The 24,460-nt window shown below is 47.0% G+C and overlaps 1 protein-coding gene across 1 annotated transcript in view; it reads left to right on the top strand.

Moving 5' to 3' along the window:
* The first annotated feature begins 11,422 nt into the window (after positions 1-11,422).
* The window catches only part of LOC146170768 (carbonyl reductase family member 4-like), a 33,807-nt gene continuing 20,769 nt past the window's right edge, over positions 11,423-24,460 (top strand). The window contains exons 1-2 of the mRNA XM_084586792.1: positions 11,423-11,573; positions 23,344-23,537. Of these exons, the coding sequence (XP_084442918.1) occupies positions 11,423-11,573; positions 23,344-23,537 (345 nt within the window). The remainder of the gene's footprint in view (positions 11,574-23,343; positions 23,538-24,460) is intronic.

Raw genomic sequence — 24,460 nt, 5'->3', positions numbered from 1 at the left:
CATTCATTAAACGTCATCTACCATCGTCATCAGTCGATACATGACCATAGCGGCGGTAGATGGGGGAGGCGCCCTCATCACGGTGGCTACCATACTAGGGAAAAAAACCGAGATAGCGGAGGAAGCTGCAATAGCGATCGCTTGCGTTGGCACCAAAGCTAGATATATTATTAGCGACAGTAAAACTGCAATAAAAAATTTCAGTAGGGGGAGGGTAAACCCCCTGACCACCAAAATTTTAACACAAGGAGTGATTGATAGGACGATCAACATGATCTGGAGCCCGGCGCACGAATCTGTCAGCGGTAACGAGGCGGCCCACAGTGCAGCTCGAGATCTCTACCTCCGAGCTGTACAGGATGGCTCGGCTCAGGAAGAACATAATAGAGAAGTGCGATTAATCTCGTATCAAGACATTACAGAACACTACAGGCAATGCCGGAGGCGTTTCCCCCACCAAACACGGCGTTAAATAGAGGTCAGGCAATAGCGTGGAGACGCCTGCAGACTGGAGTATACCCAAACCCAGTACTAAATAAACATATCCGATCGGACTGCGAGGACGATAAATGTAAAAAGTGTGGGGCGAGAGGAACATTCGACCATATAATTTGGGAGTGCGCTTACTCCCCAGGCAGGGCGCAAAACATTAGCAGTAGGGAAGCCTGGGAAACCTTATTGCGAAGCTCGGACCCTGAGCTCCAACTCACCGCCGTCCAACTGGCAGCAGAGGCCGCCTGCGAAACCAAACCGGCCAGCATCTAATGCGACCATCCCGTGCGGCTGGGCCGCTAAGTCCCCTCCCCCTTACAGGGGGGTGAGACAGAGCGGCCCAGGCGGTGTGGTCCTTCTCTGTTGGACAATAAAAGTTTTCAACAACAACAACAACATCGGTCATGTTCTGTCTCCTGTCCTCATCGTCTTGCCGCTTCGTAACAATATATATAAAGTATTCAGGCAGGGCTACAAATATAACTAAAGACACCTAGGATACCCTTCTGCAAAGCTGACTCAAGAGCCAAAAGAGAAATTATTCGTCAGGCCGAAGATGCAGCCGGAGTACAAGAACTACCGACCGGCAACTAAGGCGACTGTTACACCTTCCGGGTCTAACCCCGGAAAAGCGGGATAGTCTCTCTGCTGGAAAAATGAAAGTTCTCTCTCGCTCTCTCTATGGGGTACATTTCACCACAAAAGTTCGACGAGCCGAAAGCATTTATAGCTCGGTGGTCAGCAGTCCTCCACTACAGCCCCTCTTCTTTGTTTCACTGCTACCTTGCACTTTTTGTTTAGGCGTGGAGGTGTGCGGCAGGTACTTTTCATTGCTGTAAAGAAATTTCAAACGCCGCTAATGCCTACTTTACTGCGTGTGCTTCTGTATGCTACGTGGTGTGGCGTTAGTGAAAGCCCCAAATGAAAGGCGCAGCACGGACTTCTGGATCGGACCCCCGGTGTACTCAGGTTTGTATATGCGTGAATCACAACCTTGTGATATTCTGCTGAATGTCGAGAAGGGCGACACTTTTTGTGGACGCCCGCACAGACGGTCATTCATGAGCTTATGAAGCCTTTCGTGTCTATAACTCTCACTAGATGGAATGAAATACGAAATTATGCGCAGAATCAAAATTAAATACCTGGGCACTTGTGTCGACTTTAAAAACTTTGTATAATGCGGAGTGCAATATACACTTAACCAAACTCTTCGACAGTATATAAGCGAGGTACACCTAGACCTATACTTATGTCAAATACCCCCACAAGTACAGACTGCTACCAAAAAAAGGCGTGCTTTCTAAAACAAATGTCACGCCATTCGCGTTACCACAAGGTTATATTCTCCTGTTTCATTTGGAACCTGCATTATTATTGGCATTATAAGCATAGCAGTTTTGTAAATTGTCTTTATATGAAAACAACACCAATCTGTTCCTTATAAGAAGTCATTTGTTTTCATGGTTGCACTTTTCTGGCACGCGAACAAATAGATGTCCGGTTCAACCTCATGACTTGAAATTAACACCACACATGGAACTTAGGGAACGGAAAAGGATGGACTCTACTTAAAAAGGAATCACACCACATATATTCTTATTTCAAGATATTCATGTCGGGGGCCAAAAACAGTCTTCGGCTACCTGATTTCAAGGTGTAAAATCTAAATCAGATACCCAATGCACAAATATGCAATTATAACTAAGCTGTATCATGTATTCAAGCATTTCAGATAGACTTTATCATTATCTTCGAGCTATTGTAAAGAAACAAATACTGCTGTGCCCATACATTCATACCTGTGTTGTTCTTCCCTTGTGTGGCAAATCAAGATATAACCTAATCTGCATTTTCCTGTCCAAATGAAATGAGCACTCTGTGTCATCGGTGGATGGCATCTGTCCGATTGCTTTGCGTCCTGCATTATATCGTATTTATTACATGACACTAGAAGCTAGAAGCTCTGCAAATAAACATCAGCAGTTCCTGAGTTATTGCAAATTCCAGTCAGGCAAAACAAAATGCACAACACTACTCCAGAATACCAGGAGCGGCTATGAAATAACAGAATGTTTGTGGTTCTCCCGCGCAGTGTCACTACAGCACCCGTACACTGTAACTGTCGTTTGCACCTGCGCCCAAGAGCAAAGCGGGCGTGCTCGGATATGTCGCACCATCTGTCGATTAGCTTGAGAAGCTCGTTTTTTCTCTCTTGCAGTTAGAGCATGTATAGACCCAAGGTGTAGTAGTAGTAAAAAACATTTATTTTAACCGAGGAGTTCGGGGCGCGCAGGCCCCTGGGCCCCCGCACGGCCCCAATACACTAAAACGTTCATGTTCCTACGGTTCATGACGTCGGCAGCTCGTTCTGTGGCGGTCTTTTGCCGGACCGGGTCCTTAGAGCGTAGCAGGGTCCCCATTCCTGCCAGGTGGTAAAGTGCTCCAGACCCCGCGAGGGAGGATCCGCCGGGCATTGGAATAGAATGGGAGCGAGGGTGGCAGTGGGGTGGTTGCAAAGGGTGCAGGAGGGGTCGGTAAGAGTGGGGTGGTAACGGGACCTAATGTAAGGGGATGGGAGGGTTCGCGTCTGGAGGCGGCGTCATAGTGTTTGGTGGTGATTGCTGAGGCAGGAGTGAGGTGGGGGGTACATCTGTCTCTCGACCCGGTAGGCCTGAGTCATCTCTTTAAACGTGTGCATGCGCTCCCGGGAGAACTCCGACGTGGGACCGCCCGTGCCCGGCGTATTAGACCTCGGGCTAAGCTGTTGGCGGCCTCGTTGCCAGGGTTCCCCGAGTCCGCAGGCACCCAGATAAGCTCCACGTGGCGGGGCACGTGGGCGCGTTCATGTTTCTGCTTTTTGCATACTGACCTCGCCCACTGCCAACCCAATGTGTATACACTGCTTTAACGAAAGCAAACCGAGGGGGAGCAATTAATCCTCTATAACCACGTTCTGTGCGCCTGCTCACAGTTGCCAATGCGGAGTGGGCTGTGCGTTCGCACGCTTTACGCATCATAAAGTGGCCTTGCTCCTCAGTATATTATCGCTGAAAATACTTATGTGCCTTCATTAGGACCATTCCATGTGGTACCGTCATTGGGATAGCAATGCGTTATTGTGGACTAAACAAACATTAAAGAAATCGAAAGCTTTTTGCCAGGAGCTTATGTAGGAAGAATTAAACATCAGTCCGAATGCGGCTTATACGCTTTCGCTTCCACGCTTTCCAGTGGAGCCTGATTTAGATAGTCTGTGAACATTTTATGTAAACCAGACAGACTTCGTACGAACGACGGACTCTCGGATGTGATGCCCATTTCGCTTCCACCCTCGCAGTCAACAGAGGACGCCAAGCCGGCCGCGGCTTCCACAACTCCCGCACCAACGATACGATGAATCCCTTGTGATAGCGTCAGAAGAGCCTGCTAAATTTTTTTTCCATAAATAAAGAGCCCACTCTCAAAACCAAAACTTCCCTTAGGAGCATTGACCCGTGCTGTGTGGTAATTTAGAGTGAACTGCAATACAAAGAAGTTTCTGCCCACAGCCAGCTGCCGCCGGTACGGCTCGACTAATTGTCTTTGCATGCTGGCTCCGCTATGCAGATTCGCCACCAAAACCAAACATATCTTTCGTTTATTACATGATTCAATAGGATTGGTAGTAAAGTAGATTCATAACATATCAATTACTACAGCTTTGAGCAAGGTGAAAGGGTCGTTCTATCTGTCCCTGATGCGAAACGTTATTCACAGCGACGACTCAGCAGTAGCGTCTTCATCCATCGCTACACCGGGCGGCACCGCAATCGTGAGCTCCTGGCATCCGCTGCTTATAAGTGTTAGGAACTTGTATACGTTGATGGAGGGGCTGAGGCCGCATAATATTCGACGGTCCGTTGAACGAGACGCCGTGAGAATGATGCCGCAACGACGGCAGTGGGCTGTGTTTTTCCGCAGTATTGGCCTCGAGATCGAGCAGAGTCGCCACCTTGCAGCTCAGCGGCGAAACCTACTCAGTGTGGATGCGTTTTCGCGTCGCGTGCCAGCCTGCAGTCATTTACGCGCGCGCATGCGGCGTGTACAGGAGTGTTTTTGTTTGTTTCGCAGTTCCTGTGAGCTTTTGCTTACATATATGCCTCTTGCAAAATAAATATGAACAGTCTATAACCCCACGCTTCATTAAAAAAAATATATACTTGTCCGTATCGAGCATGCCATGCTTGGATAAGGACATCATCCATCGCGGTATTCGGCGCTTGAGATCCTTTGACATACAATGTCCCAAACGAAGGGATACTGCCGTCAAAGCAAAACAAGTTGCTGCCATCAATAAATGTCAATGCAAACGCTCAGAAATCGCATATTCCCGTTTCTGTTTGGAATACCGCAGCTACTAAAACATATGCCACCGCAGACTGCTTTATATAGCAGAATGCAGTTTGAACAGACCACTCGGCCTACTATGCCTTCTGTATTCACGATAGAGTTGTGTGAGTACTTTTTTTTTTTTTTGCTTTTAAACCTCTGTCGCGGTGTCGCAATGGTAAGGGCGCTCGACTGCTGATTTCGAGGACGAGGGATTTAATCACAACCGTTTCGAAAGGCGATCCTCTGCTGTGGGATTTGACTGCGCAATAAGCAACCCCACGTGGTAAATGTGGTGTTAATAATGAAAAAAAAGAACGACATCAAAACCAGCCTCTGCAATCATCCGTCATAGCCGATGCCGCTTTCAGGCGTTAAACCCGGGCCAATGTGCATTTCCTTTCTTTTCTTTTTTTTTTTTGTTGGAGGCTTCTGTGCATCCGTAAAAGTTTTAGTCAGCACATTTTGCTTTAGAGAAATGCTCGAATAACCCCTGCACCTAATTGTTACCCTAAATATTATATATTACACCTAGATTAATGTACTTTACTGGCAGCCTATTATAATCATTATAATCCCTTTTCGTCCAAGTGCTGTCTTCCGAGCAAACTCGTCGTTTCTGACAAGGGGAGTAAAACAGCTTCATGCGGGCTTAAATATCAGTGTTTAGTTCGGGAATAAATACATCTTTATAGTCGCATGAGAAGATGACCTCCATTTCTTTCAGAATAGTTTTATATCCGGCATCTGTTTTGGAAGCAACCCTAACAATTTACTTCGCATAAGATTTAGTCACTGCTAAATAATTAGTGAAAGAAATCAGCCAGTAAAATTGCTTCCCAGAACATGACAGTGCCCATGCGCAGTTTATAATGATGTCTTCGCAGCGAGTAATTCGTAGTTTGCACTTTAACGTTACTGAAAATTAATCGCTGATTATTGCAAATTCTGTCCCGTGGTAAAAGTCCTCTCACACGGTGAAATTGATTGGCATTGCAAAACAAAATAATTACGCTATTAAGTTACCGTTATATATTAACATCACACACATCAGAATTCCCTTATACTTTCCTCGGTTCCGGGAAAACATTTACAGTTAGTGGCGCATGCAGTAATGCACTATCACATTCTATGACAGTGGCCGCAAAAAGCACCTCGGCAAATTCAATCCACTCAGCGCTGTACACGTGAACAATCAGCTTTCCTTTGCGGCGAGGTTTCCTGTATAGTGTCGGCGTGATTTCATTTTTGGGGAATAGTTGTGCGTGGTTGTCTGGGCCAGATTTGATGTGCACTCAGTCTAAAGCAACCCCCCATGCAGTGCGCTGCCAGTGCTACATTTAACCTGCTTAATCCTCGAGTCAAGTACGATATAAGGAACCAGGCTTTCTCAATTCAATCTAAAGTACTGCAGGTATCTGCGTGGGCTTGACACTAAATTCGCCGGTCTCACTCGCATGAGACACGCGCACACTGTTTAAAGGTCGATAAGAAAAACAAAGCTGTCATTAGGCACGCCCAAGCATTAGGCGCGTGAGCGCGGTACAGCGCAAGAAATGTGCAAAGTAAATCTTGAAGACTGGTGGTTGCGTGCTTTGTTTTCCTAAAATCCGCTCTTATTCTGCTGCATTGGCGAAATCCTTGGATTTTTTTCTGCAATATTGCGGAAATACTCCAGAAGACACGTTTACATCGCCAACAAACCCGCCGTAAACTCGGAAGCAGACCTACGCAGCATGCGTTTCTGCGAGCGCCGCCGGCTGCCGATCCACACTACCGGAGTGACGGTGGCGCCACCTCTAGGTCGATCTCGCGGCGAATAGTACTTACTCGAAGGTTAGAAAAAGCACCGTTAAAGCTTGTTTTATGCAAAATGAGATTTGTTGAAGCGGGCGAGCTTGATTGTACGCTTTTAGCACATGGGAGACGGCGCGCCACCGACGCCAATTTTCGCTAATCTTGGTTCGCGATAGCAGCGGTGAACACTTCCCGTTTATAACGACCCTCAGATCCCTGACTTCGATATGAAGGGAGAGCAGTATCGAATAGGCACTGTCGATAGAAAATACAAGACATGAAATTGGTTACACTTCACGGTAAATCAGTGCGGCGATGAATAGAAAGCATCCCTCATGGTAGTCCCGCTTTCCTTAGCTATCCGCACGCATATTTCGCTGTGCGTTTGTGCTTACAGTTAGCGTTACAATTGTGAAATATAACAAACAAAGTCATCCTTATAGTTTACTGTGGCACGTATCATTATTTAAAGTCCGGCTTGTACAAACGGAGCGCGGTCCCTCGCAGTTACCCTGGCCGCTGCTGCTCGTGCCAACAGCATCTGCATGAACAACGGATGGAATGGTTTGTTGGCGCGCTCAAATAAAACACAAAATTGCGCCACGATGCCGAGAGCTTCCACGAGACGCTCGCAGTAACGTTGTACGCTGCCGCTACCACGGCACTGGCGGTGCTCATACAGCCCACGATGCCATCCAGTGGAATCTGTTCTTTCCCTGTGCGGCTCAAATGGGGCGCCACCTAAAAACCAATATGGAGGAGCCCAGGCCTCTAAAAGACCAAACCCACTACTCTCGTGAACAGAGCGACCTTGTGTGCGTCCTAGTTAGAATGATGTTTTGTCTGCCATCTGCCGCAACGATGCTGTTTTTTTTTTATTCTATTGTCATGTCTACTACTTCCCGTCATGTCAGGCGCGCGCTTTTGCTTTTCGAAAGATAAGTGAATTGCCTCTTCCGCTCGCTCGAAGCTAACAGCCGCAAACAAGGTCGTTCTATTTCCTTTCCATCTTTATCTCTCTCATTTTCATTTAACAAGTTGGTTTTTTTATGCGTTGTGTGGGCAACTCAATCTTCCTGCGTACGATTGTTTTCGGATATGTGACGACGAGGTCCTTTTTACTGCGTACCGGAGTAATGGCATCTGATTCCGGATATGACACGAGCTCGGATTAAAAGGACACAGGAAGAAATATATTTCGCTTTGTGTTATACGCTGCCTTTTTAAGAAGACGTGCGAAAAATCGGGAGAGGGGGGATCCAACACTGAAACACTTCCTGGCTACGCCTCAATGGGATCCATGATTCCTAAATGACTAAAATGTGTATTTCACATCAAGCATGTTATTGTTTGCAGTTATATAATAAAAAAACAAATAGGTATGTTCCTTCCCAGATATTCCCCTAAACAAGAGGCCACTTGAGTTGCATTATGGCCTTAAATATCATACAGTAAAATTGTTAAGCCCTGAGCTGAACCAGCTACCCATATCAATTTTTAAATTGCACAATTGATTTCAAACTCGCAATCAAATAGTTCGGAGCATAGAAAGCAGTACTTGTATAACACTTTGGTCTAAAATAGCCAATGATTCGCTCTTAAGTGAGGTGTTTTCAATCAAGCCTATGTGTTAATTTTTACATGTGCTTTCATACCTCCGAGTTTCGACTGCTATTTGAGTACCAAATACAGTTTTCTCTCTATGGAAAATGTTTGCCCTCCATCACCGAAGTAACAAATTACCTGTCATATCCCACCGAGGTTGGAATGGTGTGTTTGCTGTATTATAGAAAATGTTTGCCCTCCATCACTGAAGTAACAAATTACTTGTCATATCCCACCGAGGTTGAAGTGGGGTGTTTGCTATATTCATACTCGAGACCTATTTTTTACTGTCGACTGCTGTTTCTCACAAAGTGGCATGACCTCGTAAACAATTCCTGCACTGAGTAAAAAGAGTTTCAGTCACTGACCAAGTCAATATGAAAAAAGAAGACGTTTCGGAACCCCTACGGGTTCCTTGATCACAAGGAACCCGTAGGATCAAGGATCAAGGAACCCGTAGGGGTTCCGAAACGTCTTCTTTTTTCATATTGACTTGGTCAGTGACTGAAACTCTTTTTACTCAACTGCCATGCCTGACCAGACGAACTTTCGTCGAACCCTTGACTAATTCCTGCACTGCTTGACGTCCCTGAGGCAACAGCTATGAATTATTGCCGTGAACAAGTAAATGGGGAATGAACGAAATTATCGAAAAGAACTGTAGAAATAACTTTTTTTTAGACTTCCTGTACTCATAAGACTCGTAAACATACCAAGATACTTGCCGCATAATGGTGGCGCTCACTGCAGCCAAGTTTTATAAGGGACGCTTTTTGTATACTCTAGACATATATAGAAAATCAGACTCAGATTGCGAAGGAAACCTGTGAGAACTTGTGTTCAGCGTTGCGCTCAAAAAAAAACCGACGTAGAAAACGATACGAGACACTGGGAGCGCGAGCTATTAAATGAAATTTCATTGCGGTGAACACACATATGTAGCACTGCTGTCATAGTCTGAGTCGCTTTGGGACGGTAAACCCCACAAACTAAACCAAACAAACAAACATCAATAAAACCGACAGAACAGCGAAGAAGCTATCGTATCAAGGGTGAACGTGATTCATCTGTCACAAAAACCATTGACAAAGCTTGACGCAGCCGGCTTCGCATTGGAGGAGCGCAATCGTCCACGTGGCGTCTGTACAACATATACTTTGGTTACAACATTAAAACGCGTTATATTAGACTTAAAAAAAGCGATAAAAACAATTGCTGACCATTGACACTATACGGAAGCAGATTTTATTACGATTATAGCACAAAATAAAGGGATGTAACATGATGATGCGGCACAGCATTGTTAATTTTGAACAAATGACTTAAAACATCGAGTTCACTCATATTTCAGAAATGTTCAGGCCGAACAACGGCGCCTATATAAACAGGCAAATTAATGTTACAACAGTCAAATTAAATTCCTTTTCTTCTTCTTCTTCTTTCAGTAAGGTGACCGAAGGCTCGCTTACACATGTCCCTTTCCCGGATTCGATACAGTAGGCCTCCCACAGTTGCCTGGTTAGCTTGTTTCTAGATTTCAGAAGAACCGCTGTCTGATGGAAAAGTGGCCCAATCTTTGCATCTAGCGCAGTGCGACGCCAAATTTCTAGATACACCAATCTGGTTACAGTTGTGCATGTGTTCTCTGAGCCTTTTGTTCAGGCATCTCCCCACATGCCCCACATATGCACGACCGCATGAGACCGGAATCTTGTAAACTACTCTCGCTGCACTCGACAAACCTAGCTTTTTGTTTAACGCCAAAAGGCGGCTCTGCTCCAGGCTTGCGCTCCTCATTTGCTTTCGCGCACTTTATTTTTAATTTATGCGGGGTAGAGAAAGCGACCCGCCTGGAATGCCTTTCAGCAACTTTGATCAGTCGGTGTTATAGGGCATGAATGTACAGGAGTACCACTGGCATCTTTTTTTTTCTTTTAGCTTGCCTAAGCCGCTTTTGATGGCTTATTGGTATTGTGCACGCGGTCCCGTAGGGCCGCTCCCGAGGATAATCCCTTGCAGGTGCGCGTCTCTGCATGCCGCCGTCACCCGCCTGTTTGCTTCTTGTATTGTGGACGCGGTCCCCCTTCTACAAGGGTGCCGCGTGTGGGGAAAGCCGACCGGACTGTCGGCGCCGGATTTGCGGAAAGTCTCCTGAGAGGAGAGGATTCGACACCCTCAGTGGAGAAAGAGTTTCGCCGTGCTCTTTGTTTGTTTAATTTGTATTACTAGTGGGGCACTGGGTTAGAGGCTAAGGCCTACCCACAGGGCTGTGCCCATCTAGCATATTTCTTATTGGACAGTTCATGTGTGGGGCTGGCCTCTGAAAATGACCGCCTCTATTTCTTTCTTTTATGAAGGTGTAGCGCGGGACGTGATCCAAGAGAGTTCAGTCCAGTCTGAGCTGGGGCTCCATGCGTAGGCATGTAACGCGGCTAATCAGTTAGGTCGAAGAGTAAAGTTGCGCGTCTTCTTTTATGTAATTTCTTTCAACTTCCAGTTTCGTTCTTTGTATATATATATATATATGTATGTATGTGTGTGTGTGTCATGCTGTAAATATATGCTCTACCATCATCACCTTCAAGTACGCCTCCTGGCCTTCCCTACGCCGAACTACATAACAGGAAGGGTTGAAAGAACGTTCCGGGCAAGAACTAACAACATAAATTCTACTGAAGGGACTCATGGAAGCTAAATCGACATGAAACATGGGTATTTAAATATATATATCCCGGGACTAAAAGGAAAGTCGTGTAAAGTTGACGGATTGTCGAAGTTAAAAACATAAAAAAAAGGTTCAGCACGGTAATGACTTTCACCACCCCGTTTTAAAGGGAGCGCTCCTAGCATCCATCCATCCATTCATCCATCCTTCAGGATAACACACTGGGAGAACGAGTATGTTTCATGTGAATACCGCGCCAGCAGCCATCCAGATGTTGGAACCAATTTGACTGGATGGAGGCCTAAACCCTCTACCCAGATGAGTCCTCTGATGAGAGCGCCCGAGCTACGTCAGATGCAGCTGATAAGAGAATGTTGAAATATGCTTGTATGGACGCAAGCAGAGCGCTGCTACGTGCATGCGAAAAGCGCAGCAGCGCACGAGAGTCTGTGCGAAGTATTAGTACTGCGAGCCAGGCGGAGGTGCTAGGTTATGTCGTTGAGTGGACGGCTCGCTTTGGTGTTGGGCGGTTCGAGCGGAATCGGTGAGGCCGCCTGCCGCGCCCTCGCAGCCGAAGGTGCCACAGTGGTCGTCGCGAGCCGGCGCATAGAGGCTGCTTGCAGAGTGGCGCAGTCTTTGCCAGGTGAGCATTCTTGACTTAAAAGGTTTGTAAATTTTCTTCGTTGCAGTGCTATGAGACGTGCCTAGGTCCGGGAATATCGGAAAGGAATCGAAGTCCTAAGGAATGTGTTTTGGGAGTTGGATGAACATTGTAGTTAGGCGAACGAAGAATTCAAGTCTACTTTATTTTCAGACCTCTGTAGTGGACAGTCGCTCTCTTTGTCTTTGCTGGCTCTGCCCGCGGTCTCCAAGTGCATTGTCATCACCCACAGCGTTCGCCAGGATTCCGAACGCATAAGCAACATTCCGTAGTAAGGCAGACCTTGGGGTTCTCGTTCCATCAAGCTAGATACCAGCACGCTGACCATATCAAAATTACTAGAGTATGATTCTGCCTTCGTGAGGAGGTGTTCAGCTCTACTCGAATGTAGTAGGTTAAGTGATAAATGTTTTTATTATATGGTGATTTCTTTTTATCAGCTTCGTTCCAACATAGTATGTGGGATGTCAGTGTTCCAGGCTTCCCAGTCGTGCTTCCTGTAGAAACAACATTCCCCAACTGTCATAACGCAGTTCACTACATCAGCACTTGCAAATAATAGGAAAGGTTCATTACTCAATGAGTTGTTTTGCAATGTTTGGCCAACTATGCGTTACTAGGTAGCGAAGTACATAATACTAAGTAAACTATCAGCTTATTTCTAAGTTTCAGGCTTAGAAGCTACCACTTTAGGCAACATTTCCTGAACTGTTTCCCTATTCTGGGCCCAAGGTGACTTTCCCATAACCTGGGGTTTGTTCTCCCCAGACGCCATGTCCCGTGAGGGCCTGATCTATTCAGCATCAAAAACCAAAAGCACGTGACTGGGTGCTGCACTTTTCACAAAGATGAGAATTGGAATGAAGGTCGCTTAGATATTTTAATTTTCTCTGGTTTTGAGCCCTACTTTATGGGTCCACCCCGGACCCCTCCAAATCTGGCATCGCCTCGGCGACGGCTACGTGGACAGCAAGATGGTTACAATGCCACGGGGATCCCTTTGACAACTATCCGGGAATTGGCAACCCCACCCTTTGAGATTCGTCGAGTTTTATTTACCGTTGGCTGTGTCAGCAGGACAAAACCTAGCAGCGCTCACAGCGCCGGCTCGTCCCAGCCTATCCAAACAGGGACCACATATGCGTCGCCAAATCGCATTTACACTATCTTACCTCATTATGGAGGCCGCACAGTACAATGTTGTAATACCTTCTACAAGAAATAAAATACCTCGTAGATGCTGCTGCTAGGTAGACGGACGCAACAATACGTAGGATCTTAAATAATTTTGAATATTTAAATTATTAAAAATTTCGTTTCAACATTATATAAAAAATTATTTCTCCAGAGAAAAACCTGAGCGCCAAAAATTTCAAAATTAACGATGGGAACGCGATAAGAGGGCAAATATGTTTTCATAACTGAGATTTAAAAAGCTTGCCAATATTTTACATCGTTTTTTCACACATTATCTGCAACAAGTAAAAGGTCAGCCAAATCTGCGCGCAAGAAAAAGACATGTGGATCTGTCTTGCCGACCCAGAGGGCTTATCTGCATTTTAATTAGTAGCGGAACAAAGATGACAGCCTTCGGCTTCACCATCTCCCGTAATATACTGTGGATGGGGTATGGTATTTGCAGTATGGAACAATGCACCAGTATATCCCTCAAAGCTATGGATTTGGTCATAGTGTTAAACTCCCGAATCTACCTAACGTAACCTAATCTCGGAAATTGCTACCGCGAGATCTCCTCTGTAGGCGTTCACGTCAACGAAGATCAAACAGGGTGTACCATGCACGAATTTGAAGAGCTATAAGTCACAGATGCCCCGCCGGGGTGGTGCAGTGGTAAGACGCCCGACTACTGTGCCGGAGTTCCCGGGTTCGAACCCGACCACGGCGGCTGCGTTTCGATGGAGGCGAAACGAAGAGGCGTCGTGTGCTGTGCGATGTCAGCGCACGTTAAAGATCCCCAGGTGGTCGAAATTACTCCGTAGCCCTCCACTACGGCTCCTCTTTCTCTCTTTCCACTTTCATTCCCACCTTCCTCCCTTCCCTTACGGCGCGGTTCGGGTGTCCACAGAGCAAGTGTGACAGTTACTGCGCCTTTCCCTTCCTGTGAACCAATTTAACTTATAAGTCACAGACCGCGCTTCTGGCAATACGTCTCGCTTTCCCTGCCAAGAATTATTTTCAAGGCGTCCAAACCTTTGCCGGAGGCTCATAATCACAGAGGGACTACGTCCTGCGTCCTATATATGCCCTTACAAGATCGATGTTCCTTTTCAGCCTTCAGCGGAAGGCTTCCTCCACCACGGACTAGCCTGTGTACGTTAAGCAAGTTGTCTTCTATATTATTTTCCGAATACTCCGCCTTTATATGATTTTTCACTTACTGAGAAGCAGCGATTTAATGTGCTGAAAAAAATTACTCAGCTATTTCTTCTCATTGGGTATCGATATTTTTGGCTATTTCCACAGACCACTGGGTCATTTCTCCGGTAATACCGCCGCCGTGTAGCGCCCTAACCGACGCAGGTAAAAATTATTTTCTTTTTCATATCAGATTCATTTGAACTGGACGACGCTTAAAAGTTAAACGATTGGCTTTTGGGCTGGGAAACAGATCATGACTCCTTTCTTCATTCCATCGACTACGATCTCAGATCTACATGCCCAGCACTTCATTGAGGCACCCTAAAGGCGTATACTACCGAACCCACATAAATGCTACGTTCAGAAGCGTTTCAAGAAATTTCAGTTTAGAGCTGAATTTGACAAGTACACCGTCCGCACTGACCCAGCTCCTGCTCATTTCAATCACGCCAGCATAGTTCATTGCAATGCTGAGCGTATTTTTATTTACACTTTTCTGTTATTGCAAAAGGATGTCCACTAATGTTTATTGAATATGACGTTGATCTATGCCCCGTAGTATTTCTATTTATTTTAGTTCTGTCCACGTTCTGCTGTAGCCGGTTTATTAGTACGTGTCAAACCGATCATAGGCTTGGTGTCCCAGATGTTGAAATAAAGATATTTGTATTTGCATGACCAAGAACAACCACATTATGAACATCTTATTAGGTCACTTAAACAAGCGACTCTAACGACAACAAAGCAGTGGCTCTGTTTGCTCCCTCAACCTTCACTGACATGGAAAATGAAATTTTTATTTGCCATCTACACAACAGTGGCCTCCTAGAAGGTAAAGACTGATACCTCCCCTTTACCTGCGCTTGCACTCTCTCGATACGGTGAGCATTTGAGTTTTGTTTCAGGATCATTCCTTTTCATGTTTTAATATTATCTAGCATACCACTTTAGTCCATCATCATCGCATCTATCCTGGCTTTATTCACAGCGCAAACGTTCTCCCCTTGCGCGTAACATTAATGTGCTCTGTGGCCATTTCAATCATTTATTTTGTAAGAGTACGTTCAGTCTCAAGTTCTCAGGTCGATGTTTTCGTCGAGCGTTTTAACTAGTAGGACAGTCTCTTGCGTCGTCTCCTTCATCTGACGTCTTCTTTTTTAGCACGCGCCTTTTTACATGCGCTCGTCATCTTTGCAACAGTCACCGAGCGAGCGTTGGTGCGACACTACAATTACCCCCGGGAGAAAAAGGAGGCATCCTGCCGACTCATAGCATCGACACAACAGGCGGGTCATAACAAGGCTTGAGGCGGTCAACGTGCACTGTTTCACGCCCGCGGCTACGCATATCGGGTGTCGGTGCAAGCGGTTCTATTAAATAGCTCAACAAGGAGGTCTGGCAAATAACACGATATGGACCATGATACTTGGACGCAAGTTTTGCAGAGAGGCTGGAGGAGGTGGCGGGAACCTAAAGCCACACGAGGGAGTCTGTGGTGTATGAAGGAGCTGGACAAGTCGATGCCCGAAGGAACTGCTGGTGGCCCTGGGTCTGTGTTGTAAATGATCGGGCCAACTGGCGGCATTCTTCTGCAAATGCGGCCGCTTGAGAGATTGGTCAATTCGGAGTTGTCAGGGCGATAAGGGAGTACGGTGTCCATAGTTGAGGTGGGTTCACGGCCGTATAGAAGGAAAAAGGAGGAGAAGCCGGTCGTGCTTTGCATTGCAGTCTTGTACGCGTGTGTGACGAACGGAAGAATCCGGTCTCAGTTTCACTGGTCGGACGCCACATACTTGGCCAGCCTGTCACTCAAGGTGCGGTTAAAACGTTTCGTCATGCCATTTGTCTCCGGATGGTAGGCCGAGGTAGAACGGTGGACAATACGGCATTGCTGAAGTAGGGCTTCAATGGTCTCGGAAAGAAAAACACTGCCACGATCACTGAGCAATTCTTTGGGTGAACCGTGGCGCAGAACGAGATGGTGCAGGACGAAAGACGCAACGTCTGGCGCCGACGCCGAAGGTAAAGAGGATGTTTCTGCGTAGCGGGTAGGGTGGTCAACAGACACGATCACCCAACGGTTACCAGCTGGAGGGATTGGCAGTGGCCCATAAAGATCAATACCCGCACGGTCGAATGGCCGGCTGGGGTAGGGCAAGGGCTGCATCGGAACAGTGGAGTGGTGTGGAGGGTTTTTGCGACGTTGGAATTCCTGGCATGAGCGGACGTATGGACGCACGAAGCGGTACATACCCTGCCAGTAATAGCGGAGGTGAAGACGTGAATGAGTTTCAACACTCCGGCGTAGGCACACTGAGGATCAACGAGAAACGCGGCGCATATTTCTGAACGGAGGTGCCGAGGAATGACAAGGAGTCACTTGCGTCCGTCGGAAAGGTGATTTCGGCGGTAAAGCATGCCGTCACGGATGGCAAAATGACGAGCTTGGGGACGAACTAACTGAACTAACTGATTGTTATAGGGAAGGAAAGGCGCGGTAACTGGCTGACTTGTGTTCTGTGGACACCTCAACCGCGCCATAAAGGAAGGGAGGAAGGTGGGAGTTAAAGTGGAAAGAGAGAAAGAGGAGCCGTAGTGGAGGGCTACAGAATTTCGACCACCTGGGGATCTTTATCGTGCGCTGACATCGCACAACACACGGATGCCTCTTCGTTTCGCCTCCGTCGAAACGCAGCCGCCGAGGTCGGGTCGGAACCCGGGTACTGAGGCACAGTAGTCGGGCGTCTTACCACTGCACGAAGCGTTTGAGAAGCTGGGCGCAGGGAAGGTGTAGATAGAAGCGTGAGAAGAGAAGCTACCCAAGACTCTTGCCTTTGTTCATTGAGCAAGTCGGCAAGTTCTAGAGAAGATGAGTCACCTACGGTGATAGCTGTCTTGTCAGAGCCGCACTGAAGAGGTGACCTAGACAGGGCGTCGGCATAAGAATGCTTACGGCCAGACCGGCATGCGACCTGAATGTCGTACTCTTTTAAGCGGAGCGCCAATGTGCAAGACGGCCGGATGGGTCTTTAAGGGTGGACAACTAGCAGAGTGCGTGATGGTGCGTGATAACAGAAAAGGGGCGATCGTAGAGATATGGCCGGAACTTCCCAATGGCCCACACGATGGCCAAGCACTCCTTTTCGGTTACAGAAGTTTTTTCGGCCTTTGCTAAGGTGCGGTTGGCATATGCAACAATATACTCTGGGCAGCCGGGCTTTCGTTGTGCAAGAACAGCGCCGAGACCTACACCGCTGGCAGCAGTGTGAAGAAATGATGGAAAATCGGAGGCGACACTAGAAGGCGCCGAAGCATCGAAAAAGCCTCATCACAGTCTGACGTCCAAGACGGAAGAATGGCGTCACCGGCAAGGAGCTCAGTCAGAGGCGAGATGATCGAAGCGAAATTGCGGACTTAACGACGAAAATACGAGCACAGCCAGATAAAACTACGCAGCTCCTTAGAGAAGTTGGGCGTGGAAACAGCTACTGCACAGAGTTTCGCAGGATCTGGACGAACACCGTTTTTCGAAACAACGTGTCCCAATATAGTAATCTGGCGAGCCCCGAAGCAGCACGTTTTCAAGTTTAGTTGCAAGCCGGCGTCAGTCACACACCTCAGCACATGCTCGAGGTGGTCCAAATGGGACGTAAAATTATTTGAAAACACGACAAACTTCGTCCAGGTAACAAAGACAGTCATACCACTTGAGTTCGCACAGAATTGTGTCCATCATGCGTTCGAAGGTGGCTGGCGCGTTGCACAATCCAAACGGCATGACGTTAAATTCATAGAGGCCGTCAGGTGTCACAAAAGGAGTTTTAGGTTGATCGTCAGCTGCCATGGGTACGTGCCAGTAGCACGAGCGCAGGTCTAGCGATGAAAATTCGGCACCTTGAAGGCAATCGATGTGCGTCATGAATACGTGGGAGGGGGTACACGTCCTTTCGCGTTATTTTGTTCAATCGCCGGTAATTAACGCAGAACCGGATAGAGCCCTCTTTTTTCCTCACGAGAACAACTGGAGAAGCCCAAGGGCTGGGTGAAGGCTTGGTGATGCCGCGCTGAAGCATGTAATTAACGTGCTCGGTGATAACTTGACGTTCTGCAGCCGATACGCGAGAAGGGCGCTGGCGTACCGGGGCGTGCGTACAGGTGTCGATGCAGTGAGTGACAACAGATGTGCGCCCCAGAGATGTCTGAGGAACGTCGAATGAGGAACGGAAGCGCCGAAGCAAGCTGACAAGCTGGTTGCGTTGATCTGCTGAAAGACTGGCATCAAGACAGCCAGAAAAAACTGAAGTGGAGTTGTCGTTCTGAACAGAAGCAGGCAAAGCCAATAGTATCGAGCTGAAGTGGGGCTGGGTCTTCTGAGACGTCATATGTCTTAGCGTCATCAAAGGACTCGACGTGACCAAGACGTTCTTTATGAAGAAGTGTTGACAGACAAGGAAACGGGTTAGAGACGTTCATGGCGCTGTAGCCACCAGAGATGGTCAGAAGGGCGAAAGGCAGGATTAAGCAATGGCGACGATTAGCGGCATGAGTCGGAGTGAAAAGAGCAGTCGAATCGGAAAAGCAGGCGCAGGAACGGGCACAAGGACGGTAGAGTAGGCAGGGATGTCAGTATCTTCGGCAGCGGTTATCTTATCGACGTGGAGCGGTGTGTCGGACGAGGCGGCAGGTGAAAGCGGAGACAATTCGATGCTGGTTCGGGCACAATCAATAATCGCATGATGACTGGTGAGAAAATCGCAACCCAGAATCAGTTCGTAAGAGGAGTGAGACAGCACAAGAAATTCGGCGACGCACAAAACCCCATGAATGACAATTCGAGCTGTGCACGTCGCTAGCGGTTGAACGCGATGTGAGCTGGCAGTTCGGAGAAAACATTTCGAAACAGGCGGCGTAACTTTACGAAGACTGCGGCAAAGGTTGGCACTTATAGCAGACACAGCGGCGCCAGTGTCCACAAGCGCGAGAACTGCGACGCCATCAACAAACACTTCTATAACATTAGCCGGGGAAGACGTCTTGCACAAGTAGAAGGAAACGCAGTTCTTGCCTCCGGAACTGCGGTTATTAGTTTTCCTCGGGGCTAGCAGAAGAGCGACGGCGCAGTGGCGAGAGGGAACGACGGCGGGGAGACGGTGATCGGCGGGAGGAGTGGGATGACCGGTCAGGATGAAATGAGTCTGTAGAGGTAGTGAGAGGGGGAGGGGAATGTTCATAGTTGGAACTGTAGTTGGAACTGTACAGGCGGGGGCCATTGCGGTACGACTGTGCGCGCTGGCGGCAAAGCCGGGCGACGTGGCCAGGAACGCCACATGAATAACAGATTGGGCGGTTATCGGAGGTCCGCCATGGATTGTTGGTTGGGCGTCAAGGAAGCAGATAAAGGCGGGGTGGAGGTGGTGGTTGTGGTAACGGCGCAGCATACGCGACAGGGCACGTTGGTAGTCTGGCGGTGACAGCGGCGTACTTTAGCGGGGCTGTCATTTGCGTAAGTTGAGAGCTTGGCGGTAAAAATTCTGCAACTTGCTCCTGGATGGTGCGTCGAAGTTCAGGATCTAGCAATGGAGTGGTTGCGGCAGAAGCACGTAGAAGCGACAGTTGGCGAGCCAGTTCTTCCCGTATAAAAGCTTTGATCTTGGGAAGGAGGGAAGGTGGTTTAGATGCAAGGCCGCATGCTGTCGGAGGGGGGAATAACCGATTGTTCATAACAGAACGTCGAGTAGAAGATCGTTGCCGTCGTAACTTTGACAAAACTGAACCACTTCGACGACGGTTTGCGGATTTCTGGCCGTCAACATATGAAACGCACCGTCGGAGATTCCCTTCAGGATTTTGGTGATTTTGTCAGCTTCTGACATAGAAGGATTAACACGTTTACAAAGATCAACAATGTCCTCTTTATAGCTGGTGAATGCTTCCTCAGAAAGCTGAGCGCGGGCTTCGAGGCGTAGTTCGGCGCGGGGTTTGCGCACGGCGGAGCACCCGACCACCTCGGAAAAGCTCGTTTTAAAGGCCAACCAGGTGGGCAGGTCGGTCTCGTGGTTGCGAAACCATAAATTGGCTGCATCTGTCAGGTAGAAGAGGATGTTAGCTAACTTGGTGGTATCGTCCCACTTGTTGTAGGCGCTTACACGTTCATAGGAGGATAGCCAATCATCTATATCTTGGTAGCCGGCGCCACTAAAAAGCTGGAGTCACGCTGGCGAAGCCCACCAGAGCAAAGGATGGTAGGCGGAGCGGTGCGAGCAGTCGAGCATGGTGTAGCGGTCTGGCTTGTTGCCTCAGGCATAGCGGATGGCGGAGCGAGTGTGCGACTGCGAAGCTTCAGCGTGAGAGGAGGGAATGAAGAGCGGCCACCACCAAATGTAAGAGTACTTTCAGTCACCGGGTCTCAGGTTGATGTTTTCGTCCAACGTTTTAGCTAGCAGGACAGTATCTTGAGTCGTTTACTTTGTCTGGCGTCTTCTTTTTTAGCACGCGCCTTTTTTACATACGCTCGTCTTTTTTGCAACAGTCACCAAGCGTTGCTGCCACAATACAATTTAATTATCGGAAATTGCCTGAATGCATCAGTTGGATTAATTCAAGGAGATTATAAAAAATTGTTTGGTAGTTTATCTCTGGTCAACACTGGAGGGAAGCGAAAGCTCATTGCCAAGCTTGTATTAAACAGATTGTGAGACACGACTTCACTTGGTTTCAATTTTATTGGTTTCAATGCTTTTACTGGGTTTCAGTTTTATTGTTTCCGATGGAAACACTTCGATTATACGTAAAATAGTGTGTCTTGGTTTTTTTCTTCGGTGTGAAGGAGCACTGAACAAGGGTAAGGGGACGCCTCAGTTCGCAGGTTGAGCCAACATTTCGACAAGTGGACATGTTTTTGTCTTGACACATATTATTGTTCGACCTAACGGGGCTCGGAAGCCCTCCACTACGGCACACCTTTCTCTCATTTGCTTTCACTCCCACCTTCCTCCCTTCCCTTACGGTGCAGTTACGAAATTGTTTGCTACCTTCAAAGTTTTTCGAGCTGAAATTTGCTCTCATGTCGACGGCTTGAATACCTGGCGTGGTGAAGCTTTCACTTCAAATCTTGTGGCGGAGCCGTAGCTAGGCTAAACTAGTATATATATAGCGAGATCTAGTTTCCTCTGGTTTTGTCATGTTCCTAAGCATTGGTTGATCGTACATTGAATAGCAATTCAGTGGCTTTTGTCGTCACACATCATTTTTTTTATTTCACGCACAGAAAGGAAGACTGCCCGGTGATCAGTATAGTAATAGTACATGACCATTTCGATAAAATGTATGCAGAATTCTGAATGCACAGATTCTCTTATATATACTAGATTCAATGGCAGTCATCCGCTGTGTGGTTGGGATGTTGAAATTTGATGTGAAAGTAAAGTGGAATTTCATTTTTACATGAGAACTAAACAAGTATTCCTCCTTGTTGAAGTCCCGCAATGTCACGCACAACTCTGAAACAGTGCCGTAAGCTGGCACACAGGTGCAAACCTCATTAATTGTATGTTTGATAGATGTTCGCTGTGCCACCTAAACTCATTGCATGCCGCTCTTCAAAAGCCTAACAAAACAGGCTTCTTTGTTCACTGCGATCCAAAGCAGACATCTGACAGCAGTGCAGACTCCGGCTTACTTATCAGGTTCCAGACGACTGGCATCGCCTTGTTTCGCCTGCATTTATACACAGAGGTATGCGCATAGCCGTCATCTGCCATTTGCGGAACGGCGCGTGCGTAAGCGGAGCCCCCAACCGGCAGTGAAGCCCTGATGCCACGCCCCTCGCATCTTCTCCTTCTCTCCGCGGAGCATTCCACATATTCCTGGGCGGTTCCGCAGCGATAGCCTCGACTGATAGCCGACTGTAGCTCTCGCTATAAAACCTGCTGCAGTGGAAAGCGCGCCTGTCCAGTGAAGCTTCCGCGACGCTGTCTTGAGGAGGAGAGAAAAGCGAGCCAGTATCCTCAGAGCGCCCGCTGAGCTAACGAGTTAGTGAAGGTTGTCAGAATGGGCGGCATGTTACGCGATCAGGAAAAAATATTATTGGTTCATGTGTTGCTTACGGTTATCCGAACCGTGTACAAACGGCACCAGGAGTCACATTTCACAAATTGCGCCCATTAGAGCTCTTTCCAAAGTCACCATGTTCCTTGCATTGCAGCGCGTACGTGTTGGAATATAACGGCTGTTTCTTTCTGCTAGGTTTCCAAAGGATCCTGAGCCTCTAACACTTCGGGAACGGGCTGTTGACCACTAGGGCTGGCAAGCAAGAGAGGGAGGCCGCTTGTGTTCGGTTCATTTTACTATACAATTCCTTGGCTGGGCTGAGCAAACGGCGCGTCTGAGGATAAGCTCTGTGCCGGCTCGGTTATCCCTGGAACGGCTGTAGGCGCCGGTAATCATATTGCAGCGTATGGAATGGCCTGGCGTATGCACGCTGTCGCGAGACGCAACTTTGTCACATTTGTAGTGCGAGATACGCCGAGACTATTACCGAGTGATTGGCGACAATATTTAAAGAATAAAAATCACAGGCCTGCAGTTTACAGTGCTCTAGCGCAAGGTCGTGGCCTTTATTAGAACAATCGAATAAAATCTGTGGTCTGCCTGTGTCCAGAACAACCTTCCCTCGTAATTTACAGGAAAGGCAACGGAATGAATTCAGTGATTACGAGGATTTAAAGAGAAGGTTGCTACAGTAGGGAGCGCCCCAACCGCTGCGTACATAGATTTAAGAAAGGGATAATTACACCTTTGTCACTAAAGTTGCAGAAAATGATCTTGAAAGCTAACAGGAGAGTTCAGAATCCTCTATTGGGCATGAATGAGTTAGTGATTATTATGGGATTAAGGTAAGGAAATTTTGTTTTCGTGAACGCTTTTGTGTCACTTTTATTAGAGATGGTGTAGGGCTCTCAATTCATATATTGTTCCAAATAATGTATTTTAAAAGCTACACAAGGCAACTGCTTGTATTCATCAATCTCCGCGCATGATTCTTTGTAATAACAGCATACAAATAAAAAACAAGACTCGCAATATTTATTGAATATCAATATGAGCAGTGACGATATCTTCTTTTGAAAAAGCCCGTGCATGATGAAAACTATTTGATGTCATGTTGAGCGCAGTTTTCTTGTAGATACACATTTCTTGGTGGCAAGAAAGTTAAGTTATTTTACGCATTTGTTCATACCATATGATGAATTAATATAGCAACATTCTTAGCTTTGAGGCAGCTTAACATTCTCTTTGTTTAGCATGTATTGTTAAATATGATGAGTTTGACATTTGATCGCACCGGCCCCTGCATTTTGTAACATAATCGCAGGGGATACAAAACACTGTGCCATGTGCGTGGACGTTGGTGAGACGGCGTCCGTTGAGGAGCTTTTTCGGAAGATCCGCACTATGTTCTCGCAGCCACTCAGCATCGTGGTCAACTCCGCCGGAATAGGCAGCCTCTCTCCTATCACTAACTGTACCGAAGGCTTGTTCGACGAAGTCATCAAGGTTAACTTGAAGGTAAGCTACCAAAGGTGACGTTTCTCCGCCTCTTGGAGGCTCCTCGCCGCTGACCTTGTTCGAATTGAATGCAAAAACTCTTATGTACTCAGGTTCCAGCGCTCCTCGCCTGGTGAATGTAGCCAATATTACGACTTAGAGCGTACCCGAGGATCAGTTGTACCCAACAAATTCGCTTGGGCATAAACATCTACATCACCAAAGAGGTTGAAAAGGGTCGTTTAATAAGAAATCATGTTCACTTCCCATATTTAATCAGACCAGACACAATGACAATGCAATGCTCACGTTAAATATCTTCCTCCTCACTGTATTCCTGTCACTGGAAAAATTAATGAGAATACGTTGCAACAGTTATTGCTTACTCCCTCAACCCAGACAACTTGGCAAGTTGGTATGAATACATAGCTAGTATGAGTGCATAAGCAAGGACGGATATATTGAAAATATGGACTGTATGCGTGTTCATTGTGCACAGTGTTGTGGACACACTATTATTGTTGCTTTGGACACGTGGGTGCTCCTTTGCAGCATGCATTCCGGGTGTTATTATTTTCGTATGATTTGATGTACATTTCTTTACATTTATTTTTTTATTGTTTATATATTTATTTATTATTTATCTTCATCATTGTGGCATTAACATTTTTTTCTTATTTTTCTACTTTAATCACTGTTTGCTTCCTAGAGCTAAGCAGAGGTTGAAGTGAACGCTTCTTGTGTCCTTATATTAACGTCGTGTCAGTGTTTATATGCTCACGCTATTTATGTTTTATCTTCAGCACTATTAGCGCAGGGTACCTGCTTGTTGCAGCAGATTTTTGTGGCAGTATGGTGGGCACTGACTTTATTCCCCTACATCGTAAAGCAAACTCGTCCAAAGCTAAATTATTCCAAGGAATCTGAGTGGCAAAACTGCTATT

Source organism: Amblyomma maculatum, unplaced genomic scaffold (genome assembly GCF_055883805.1).
Source record: "Amblyomma maculatum isolate TAMU_Amacu unplaced genomic scaffold, ASM5588380v1 scaffold_51, whole genome shotgun sequence".
NCBI lineage: Eukaryota > Metazoa > Arthropoda > Arachnida > Ixodida > Ixodidae > Amblyomma > Amblyomma maculatum.
The sequence above is the reverse complement of the archived record's forward strand: the minus strand, read 5'-3'. Positions and strand labels throughout refer to the sequence as shown.